The sequence below is a fragment of the Chelonoidis abingdonii genome, chromosome 1 (genome assembly GCF_003597395.2).
Source record: "Chelonoidis abingdonii isolate Lonesome George chromosome 1, CheloAbing_2.0, whole genome shotgun sequence".
Lineage (NCBI taxonomy): Eukaryota > Metazoa > Chordata > Testudines > Testudinidae > Chelonoidis > Chelonoidis abingdonii.
Window position 1 is genome coordinate 373,088,414 of NC_133769.1, and position 10,297 is coordinate 373,098,710.

The window sequence follows — 10,297 nt, forward strand, 5'->3', positions numbered from 1 at the left end:
TCCCCGCTCGGAGCCGGTCGGTAAGGGAGCGGGCCTGAGCTCCTCCCCGCTCGGAGCCGCGTGGTAAGGGGCGGGGTATGAGCTCTCCCGCTCGGAGACCGTGTAATGGGAGCGGGGCCTGAGCTCCCCGGTCGGAAGCCCGTGGTAAGGGAGCGGGGCCTGAGCTCCTCCCGCTCGGGCCGCGTGGTAAGGGAGCGGAGGCCTGAGCTCCTCCCGCTCGGAGACCGCAGTGGTAAGGGAGCGGGCCTGAGCTCCTCCCCGCTCGGAGCCGCGTGGTAAGGGAGCCGGGCCTTGAGCTCCTTCCCCGCTCGGAGCCGCGTGGTTAAGGGAGGGTGGGTCAATGAGCTCCCGCGCTCGGAGCCGCACGTGTGGTAAGGTGAGGCGAGGGCTGAGTCCTCCCCGCATCGAGAGTCCGCGTAGAGTAAGCGAGCGGAGCCGAGCTCCTCCCCGCTCGAGAGCCCGCGTGGTAAGGGGAGCGGGGTTATGAGCTCCCCGCTCGGAGCGCGCGTGTAAGGGAGCGGGGTTATGAGCTCCCGCTCGGGAGCCGCCGTGGTAGGGAGCGGGGTTATGAGCTCCCCCGCTCGGCAGCGGCATGGTAAGGGGCAGGGGCTCTGAGCTCCTCCCCGCTCGAGCCGCGTGGTAAGGAGCGGGGTTGTGAGCTCCCGCTCGGAGCCGGCGTGGTAAGGGAGCGGGCCCGTGAGCTCCTCCCCCGCTCGGGAGCGCGTGTAAAGGGGGAGCGGGGGTTATGAGCTCCCGCTCGGAGCGCGTGGTAGGGGCGAGACCCCTTTCTCCAGATCATTTATGAATAAATTGAATAGGATTGGTCCTAGGACTGACCCTTGGGGAACACCACTAGTTACCCCTCTCCATTCTGAGAATTTACCATTAATTCCTACCCTTTGTTCCCTGTCTTTTAACCAGTTCTCAATCCATGAAAGGACCTTCCCTTTTATCCCATGACAGCTTAATTTAAGTAAGAACCTTTGTTGAGGGACTTTGTCAAAGGCTTTCTGGAAATCCAAGTACACTATGTCCACTGGATCCCCCTTGTCCACATGTTTGTTGACCCCTTCAAAGAACTGACAATTTTATTCTTAACTATTGTTTCGACTAATTTGCCCGGTACCGACATTAGACTTACCAGTCTGTAATTGCCGGGATCACCTCTAGAGCCCTTTTTAAATATTAGCGTTACATTAGCTAACTTCCAGCCATTAGACGACAGGAACACAGTCCAAACCAGAGCTTGTAGGTACAGAAACCAGGACCCCTCAGTCAGGTCCCTCTTTAGGAGCAGGGAGACGAGACTCAGGTTCTGGGCCTTCCATCTCTCCAGCCAGCTCCAGCTGAGACTCCCCAGCCCCACCTCTGGCCTTTGTCACCTGATCTCTTTGTTCTCCAGCACATTCAGCTGGCACCTTTGCAGGGGAGGGGCCCAGATCAGCAGTTGCCAGCAAACAAGGTGTCGGCTATTCTCTGTGCAGACACCATCACACTGGTCCCCTAGGGCTCTGCATCGATCACACCCCCTTATCCCACCACCTAGATACCTCAGAAATACATAGGGGAAACTGAGGCACCCACACAGCACTCAGAGAAAACATCAAGAACAATCCCACTTCATCACACATGGGGGCTGGGGGTCTCTGGCTGGGCAGTGACTCTGAGGGCGACCCTGGGGACTCGGCCTGGCTGGGCAGGGAGAAGTGCTGGCAGCTTTTCCCAGGCCTCCAGGAATCAGCACCCATGGCCGATCACCTTACTCTCTTTCCCATGGGGACTGCAGTTCCCAGCAGGCACCGCTACACCCAGACCCCAGTGCTCTGGCTGAGCACAGAGTGGTGCATGCTGGGACTTGTAGTCTACACAGGCCACACTTTCACTCTCGGCATGCAGGATGCTGGACGCCCGGCACCCTGGGCTGCAATGTGCCCGGGAGGAACCAGCGCCAAGGCTAGAGCTGGTGCCAAGGGCCTGGGATGCAAACACTGACCGCCAGGAGTGCCAGGAATCCCAGCCTTGGGGGTCCCCCCCGGAGTCCTGGCCCTGGCGTGCGTGCAAAGAGCTGTGGGGCCCTCTGCTCAGCCCCCCGCCCCGTCTGCCCTCCCTCTGCAGGGTTCCTGGAGCAGGGGATCCTGGTGCGGGACCGGGCCCAGATCTCCCAGCGCTACCTGCGCTCCGCACACGTGCCATGGGATGTGGCCTCGGTGCTGCCCACTGACCTGCTGTACCTGCGGCTGGGGCTCCACGTGCCGGCTGTGCGGGCCAACCGGTTCCTGCGCACGCCGCGCCTCTTCGAGGCCTTCGACCGGCGGGAGACGCGCACAGCCTACCCCCACGCCTTCCGCATCGCCAAGCTCATGCTCTACGTCTTCGTCACCATCCACTGGAATGCCTGCATCTACTACGCGCTCTCGGGCGCCATCGGCTACGGGGCGGACGCCTGGGTGTACCCCAACCACAGCCGGCCCGGCTTCGCCCGCCCTCTGCGCCAGTACCTGTACAGCTTCTACTTCTCCACGCTGGTGCTCACCACCGTGGGCGACACGCCCCCGCCCCAGCGCCAGGAGGAGTTCCTCTTCATGGTGGCCGGCTTCCTGCTGGCCGTCATGGGCTTCGCCACCATCATGGGCAGCATGAGCTCCGTCATCTCCAGCATGAGCACGGCCGAGGCCGCCTTCTACCCCGACGCCGAGCGGCTGAAGGGCTACCTGCGGCTGCAGCGCGTGGGCCGGCGCCTGGAGACCCGTGTGGCCCGCTGGCACCAGCACCTGCAGCTCAACAAGAAGGTAACCAACGAGCAGCAGGTCCTGCAGCACCTGCCCGAGCGGCTGCGGGCCGAGGTGGCGGTGAGCGTGCACCTGGCCACGCTGCGCAAGGTGCAGCTCTTCCAGACCTGCGAGCGGGGCCTGCTGGAGGAGCTGGTGCTCAAGCTGCGGCCCCAGGTCTACAGCCCGGGCGAGTACGTGTGCAGGAAGGGCGACATCGGGCGGGAGATGTACTTCATCCGCGAGGGGCAGCTGGCCGTGGTGGGCGACGACGGGCGCACGCGCTTCGCCGTGCTGGGCGAGGGGCTCTACTTCGGCGAAATCAGCATCATCAACATCAAGGGTAACGCCCGGCTGCCGGCTCCCGCCCGCCCCGCAGGCCCTGCTCCCTCCCCGCAGCTCCCTGCCCCCGCCCGGTGCTCTCCCCCCAGCCCCAAGCCCGTGCTCCCGCCCCGCAGCCCCCTGCCCCCGCTGCTGCCGCCAGCCCGCAGCAGCTCCGCCCCACAGCCCTGCCCCGCGTGCTCCCGCCACCCGCGCCGTGCCACGAGCTCCTGCCCCACCCACAGCTCCCTACTCCCGCCGCTTTCCACAGCTTCCCTGACCCGCTGCGCTCCGGCCCCCCGACCCTGCTCCCACTCGCAGCCCCCTGCGCCCGCCAGCCGCAGGCTGCTCCCCGCCCACAGCCTCCCTGACTCAGCCGCCTGTCCCGCACCGGCAGCACCACCCGCCCCCGCTCTCTCGCCGCCCCCAGCCCTGCCCCACTCGCAGCCCATGCCTGCCCGCTGCTCCCGCCCGCCCGCAGCCCTGCGCCTGCCCGCACAGCCTCTGCCCCACCGCTGGCTCACCCGCCCGCGGATAGCCTGCGCTCACACCCGACAGCTCCCTGACCCGCCATGCTTCCAGCATCCCACTGCCGCTCAACACCCGCGTCCCTGCCCTGCCCCCTGCTCCGCCACCCGCAGCCTGCTCTCGCCCAGCAGCCCGCTCCACTCCACAGCTCCCTGACCCAACCCGCGCTGCTTCCTGCTGCCCTGCTTCTGCCACGCAGCCCCTGCCCCCGCCCCTATGCTCCCGCTCCCGCGCTCCCCGCCCCGCAAGACCTCCCCACCCGTGTGCTCCCGCCCGCCCCAGGCCCTGGCTCCGCCCCACAGCTCCCTGCCTTCCCCACCTTCCAGCTGCCCCGCTACCTCTGTTCCGCCTTGCAGCTCCTGCCCACCCGCTGCTCCGCCACCTTCACCCCCACATGCTCCCTGACCCACCGCTGCTCTGCCCACACACAGGCCCTGATCTCCACCCTGCAGCTCTGCCCTCGCCTGCTGCTCCTCCCACCCTGCAAGTCCCCGCTCACCCCACAGGCCCTCGCCTCCATCCCGCTGCTCCCACCCCACGGCCCTTCGCCCCGACAGCTCCCGCACTGCCGCACAGGCTTCAGCCACTCAACGGCCCGCTCCACCCACGGCCCCGCTGCGCTGCCCCGCTGGTCCCAGCCAGCCCCGCAGCCCTGTCCGCCGCCGTGCCCCCCCACCCCGCATCGGCCCTGCTTCGCCCACCCTGCTGGCCCTCTCCCACTCCCATCGAGCTCTCTGCCCCCGCCGCGGTTTCCCAGCCACCCACCCTGAAGCCCCCTGCTCACGGCCTGCCCAGCAGCTTCCTGCCCTGCCTCCGCCTCCACCCGTGCTGCGCCCCACAGCTCCCTGATCCCACCGAAGCTCCTGCTCCCAGCCCCCCCGCTCCAACGCCCTGCTCCCAGCCCCACCCCCCTTGCAGCCCTGCTCCGCGCCTGCCCTGCAGCTCCATCGCTGCCCCTGCTTGCTGCAGGCCTGCTCCGTCCCGCAGGCTCTCTGTCCTGCCTGCCTGCAGGATCTGTCTCCTGCCCATGCTCCTTCCCGCGCCCCCTGCGCTGTTCCTGACTGCAGCCCACCTGCTCCCCACAGCTCTGCGTCTGGCCCTTGGCCCACCATTGTTCCCTTCTGAATGTGTGGGGTGGGCTTCCCCCCAGCTCTGGCAGCTGCCCTGACCGCACAGCCCCATGTATCGCAGCCTGACCAGCTTCTGCCAGTACCTCTCACTCTTTGACCTGCTGGGCAATTCCAGGATTTGGGGGGCTACCAAGGGCCAGGCTAGCCAGATGTTGGGTGGCTTGCCTGGCTGCACCCTGGAAAGTGGGTCTTGGGCCAGCCGGTCCTGTCTCCCATGGAACAAGTCGGTGAACCGCGCACGGCCAACATTCCGGAGCATCGGCTACTCGACTGTTCTGCCTCTCCAAAGGAGGACCCTGCAGAGGTGCTGGGGAGTTTCCTAGTGCCAAGGCCCGCGCGGAGCCAAGGGCCGAATCCTGCTGGAATGGACAAGCGAGTGAAACGCCGAGGCGGAGGAGACCGACGCCAGGAGAAAGGCTGAGCGCGCACGGGGCCTGGAGGACCGCGCTGGACCCTCAGACCAAGTTCGCCCGTGACATGCTGGCCGAGCTGGAGTCCATGCGCCAAGCTGCCGGCGCATACGAGCACCTCGAGTGGCAGACGCTGGGCTGGTGCGCCAGCGGGCGGACCAGGGGGGCTGCGCGCCGGGGCCAAGTGAGGGAGGAGGATGACTTCGGCCCTCGGCGCCCTTCCAGCAGAGCCGGCGAGTCCAAGTGCAGAGCAGGCGGGCTGCTGAGGGGGAAGGATGTTACAGACCTCACTTCTGCCCACTCTTGCCCATGTGGTCGTGGGAGCCCCTTCGCTGCGACAGCCCTTCCTTCGGGGCTCCAGCCCCCACCTCCAAGAGCCGCACTATCTTAGCCTTAGCCGTTGCTCTCGCTGTGGGCCCCTCACGGGAGTCCCCTCGCTCGGGCCCCCAGGCCTCCTCACCCCTGAAGGGGTTGATGCTCCCCCAGCCCTGTTGTCTAGCTGGAGCGATCCTCGAGCCAGCGTAACACAGAGGGTTATTGAGCGTGACTCCCACACAGGAACTCTCGCCCCCATCTGGCCTCCCTCAGCCACACATCCAGCACCGCAAGCCAGGTGGCCTGCTGCTCCTCTCCAGCCCAAAAGCCCCTGCTTGCACAGCGGCCCCCGATATCCCCGGCCTCCAAGCCCCTCTGTCCATTGGCTTCTCTCTGGGTAAACAAAGGTCTCTGGGTTTCCTCTCCTTCAGCTCTCCTCTGGCCCCTTTGGCTGGTCAGGTCACTGGGTCCTCTCCCCGAAGCCCATGTCCTCCACTGGCCAGACGCCGGCTGTGAACTCCTGAGCTGGTCTCCGGGTCACCAGGGTCTCCATCCTCCAGGCCAATCAGCCCGGTCCCGATCCCTCTCCAGTCCTGTTCCAACAAACTCCCTCTCGCCCTCACTGCGTTAAATCCAGTAACAACCTGGACACTGAGTCTCACTCCAGCCAATGTGCAAAGCCGTGACAAAACCAAAGACACCCGTGAACGATTGGTTCTGGCGGACCAACTGAGAGTGCAAATCAGGACAATGCTCAAACAGGGCAGTCACAGCCAGCTGGGTTTTTCCACTCGTAAGGCAAAACAAACAGAGACAGACAAAAAGGAACTTCGGTTTACACCACGGCTAACCGCCAAGTCACAACAAGCAATTTCCTTAGCCACTCAGTCTCCCAGTAATCACCATCCAGTCCCGCACGTCCTGGGATGAATGGTTAATGCAAAACCAACACCCCAGTAAAAGAAAGTGTTCTCTCTCTCGATCCATTCAAGGACAAAAGCCCCAGACCCAGTCAATATGTTTAATTAGAAGAATTATTAAGATAAAGATGAACAGCAGAGTTTGCATGTCAGTCATTAGTCATCGGGGGCAACACACAGAGTATGGGGGGGGACGCTGGTATTTGGTTATGGAATAGCATAATGTACATACAGTTCTGTAATGTCCCCATGCGGGGTGTAGGTGGGTGGGGTAAAGTATAGTAGGGGAGCAGGTGAGGTACATCGCTCACTAATGGGTACAGACATAGTCATGATTAGAGCAAGCAGGCGGTAATGGGACAGGGTGACCTGTCAGAGGTGGAATTCCAGATCGGTGGGTTCAGCGACTCAGGCATGCAGTTTAGTAGGGGGGTTGTAAGGGTTTTCCCCTCCCGGCCCCGTGGGCGCGTGGACCATCAGGGCTACAACTCCTGAGTACTGAGCGCGGGAGAGCCGTGATGTGTTCGGACCGGTTAGCTCGTCCCTGGACCACCGGATAGTAGTCCGGAGCGAGCGGGGTGAGCGACTCACAAGGCGCCATCGTCTCATGAGCACGTCCCACTTGTAACGACAACCGTTGAGTCACCTACAGCCTAAAGTACACTTCGGTACAAGGGGTCCCAGGCGGCCTAGCCGCCCCGACGATCAGGCATCCGGTGGTAAACTTTGTAAGCCCTTTGCCGCGGTTCCAGTAAGAGGGGCAATTTTTCGAGTTTACGGCTCGGCTTCGCGGAACGCCGGGGTCCTGTTCTCGAACGGGATCGAACGTCGACAAGGCATGATCTTTCGCTCCGCGTCTGTGAAAGACGATGTCTTATACACATCAGATCTTACCCACAAATCACACTGTGCCAATCCTAGAATAAACTTTAAAGGTGTTATTCATAAAAGGAAAAAGAAGGTAGAGCTAGAAATTGTTAACTGAATCAATACCGTCAGTAATGGAAAGTCTTAGGTCAGGGCTTGTAGCAGTCGATGGCAATTAAAACTGCAGGTTAAGTCCATCTCTGGAGAACATCCCTCGCTGGGACTGGTCATCAGTCCTTTGTGCAGAAGCTCAGATTGTAGCACAAGTCCTTCCAGAGGTAAGAAGCAGATCTGAAGACAAATGGAGATGAGGCCTTCGCGTACTATAACGTTTCCAGTGTAAGGGACACTCCTCTGTCGCCTATCTGTGGAAAGTTACGCAAATGGAGTCTGTCAGCACAATGGGCCAGTTTCTGGCCACACCCTGCCTGAGTCACAAGGTGTATCTGCCCACTCCATACGGGTTAATTGTGTAGCTGATGGTCCCTTAATGGGCCAGTCACAGCAGGCTAAGCAGAGCTAACAACCAACTTGTTCGGGTGTTTCCCAGAACTGCAGCACCAATTTGGATAACACAGACAGTAAACACAGCCAATATTCATAAACTTAACTACAGAAATATACAGCACACACAGAACAGCAAATAACCTAACCAGTAACCCGTAACCTGGTCTTAGAAACCTTATCTGACCCCCTTTACATAGGATTTGGTGCACTGACAGACCTTGGTTGCAACCATTGTTCTATATGATCGCAGTTTATATCCAAATAATGTACCCCCCCTCCCGTTGTCGCACAGGGAAGGGTTAGATTGCGCACAGGCAGCAGCCTTGTAGGCAGTGGGATCTCATCCAGGGGCCGCCCGGGGGGCTGCGAGCAGGTCTGGGCATTTGGACTTGCTGAAGTCCAGGCAAGCACACCCCAAGTCCGCCATGCAGGAACTGCAGCCCAGCCCCACCCGCCGCGATCGAACGCGACCTGAGTAATGGAGCTTGACGCGGCCCCTGTGGTGTGGGGCCCTAGGCAGCCCAGCTTGCCCCCAACACCAGCCAAACAGGTTGCTTGGCCGTAGGCGTACTTACAGCACGGGTAGGGGGGGGCGCATGAAGGAAAAGGTTGAGACCCTGCTCCAGGACACCCCTCTCATCCTCAGCAGCTGGGCAGCAGATTCCCCTGGGACACCCCCTCCCAGGCCTAAGCCATAGCTCCCTTGCAGCCTGACCCTGGGCAAAATAAGATCGGCTTCTGGGATCCAGTTCTGACCAATCTAACAGGACTGTTTAGGGTCATCAGCTTTCTATGGCACAAAAGCCGACACCACTCTGCCCGACCCTTCCCTGAGGGCCCCACCCCTGTTACTCCATCCCCCTCCCCACAGTCACTCACCTTTCACGGGCTGGAGGAGGTGGGTTGAGGTACAGGAGGTGAGGGCTCCAGCTGGCTGGCACATGTCGCGCGTCCCACGCCCAGAGCCCGCAAGGGTGGGGGCTGGGGGCCATCCCGCACCCGACGCCACACTGGCAGGGGCGGATGGGCTGTCGCGCGCACATGCCACAGCGTGGCATAGCCGGTTGGTACCGCAGGCAGTAAAATCCAGGGATCGGATACTCACGGTGTAGGCTCTTTCTTGTGAGAAAAGGCCCCACAAGCCCCCTAAAAAGCCCGGGCTCGCAGGAGGGGCATTGGTCCTGCTGCGCTGGATTCCTGGTGGCCTGGGAGGGGGATGATGGGCCTGGCCCATCACTGGCGTGATAAATTCTGGGTGCCACCAGCTGCCTCTGATTGTATAGCCAGGGAATGGCCTAACTATTGTGGGGAACTTTCCTGCTTCTACATCTACCCGGTGAAGTGGGCTCGGGGAAAAGATCTGAGTCCTCACTCCATCTTTCTTTATCCCAGAGGTCTCCCTGCCTCTTGAGGACTTCCCTTCCAGCTCTTCCTGGTTCTGGCAGAGTTTCCTCTGGTAACCGCTAAACAAGCAGGGCCCAAGATTCCTTGGAGGCTTCAAGCCTCCATACGCTGCTTGTGGCTCACCGAGGATATGGGCTAGCGTGTCCCACTCGGGATATTCTCTCTATGCACTGCTCACGTCTCATGATACCATCTTGATCCGCATACACAATTTCAAGCCAAATACATCAGTTGTTTAATTAACAATTCATTTAAAAAAAAGAGAAGAAGCGATAAAATGAAACGGTTAAAGTAAAACATGTCACCTCCGGCTCTGTGGCAGGACCATCACAAACAGTCTCGGGAACTTGGCCTTGAAACATTTCAGAGTCTGTTCCTTGTAGGTCCCAGGCCTGCTGCTCAGGGCCCTCGGCGTGCTGCAGGGACTCTGTGGGTTGGACACTTGCCTCTGGCGGTGGCCCACACACCCTTCAGGCTGCGGGTGGCAGGACCCTTCTGGCATCCCCAGTGTCACGCCCCGCTCTGTTGTCTAGGGTTATTCCCTCCTCCTCAAGTCTGGCCTGCAGGCCTCTTGGCTGAGATGTTCTCCCTTGTGCTGGGCTCCACTGCGTTCATGGTCCCCTTGCTCTCTCTCAGCTGCCACGCGCACGTCAGCTCTCGGACGCTCCAGTCCAGCTCCAGCTCCACTCCTCTGCTTTCAGCTACGGCTGTTCTGCTGCTGCTGCTGCTTCAGCTCCCTGGGCCTGCTTCTCTGGCCTCCTCTGCTCCAGCCTCTGCTCCAGGGCTAGGTCTGCTCTCGCAGCTGTTCTGACTCTGCTCTCACCTGCTCCTGGCAGCTGTCTGCCGCCTCTGCTCTGGTGCTGCAGCTTCCCCCTCCAGGCCAGTCTGCTCTCTCTGGACTGAGTGCTCTGGCTTGGCTGCAGCTCTGCTCTAGCACTCAAGCTGGCCCCTGATCTCTCCTTAAGCTCACCCACTACCATCGACTAGACAATTCCAGCCATCACATGGAGGACGGGACCGCCTGGCCTCCTACTCCTTTGATTAGCCTGCCCGCCCTGTAATCAGGCTGACCTGAGCATTGGCCTCTCACACATTGTCCCCGGAGACTGGTCAGTCTCAGGCTCCTG

The 10,297-nt window shown here is 61.5% G+C and overlaps 1 protein-coding gene across 1 annotated transcript in view; it reads left to right on the forward strand.

Annotated features, from left to right (window-relative positions):
* Positions 1 to 105: 105 nt before the first annotated feature.
* CNGA4 (cyclic nucleotide gated channel subunit alpha 4) overlaps positions 106 to 10,297 on the forward strand; it is a 14,330-nt gene continuing 4,138 nt past the window's right edge. Inside the window, exons 1-2 of the mRNA XM_075069141.1 lie at positions 106 to 232; positions 2,116 to 3,111. Of these exons, the coding sequence (XP_074925242.1) occupies positions 106 to 232; positions 2,116 to 3,111 (1,123 nt within the window). The remainder of the gene's footprint in view (positions 233 to 2,115; positions 3,112 to 10,297) is intronic.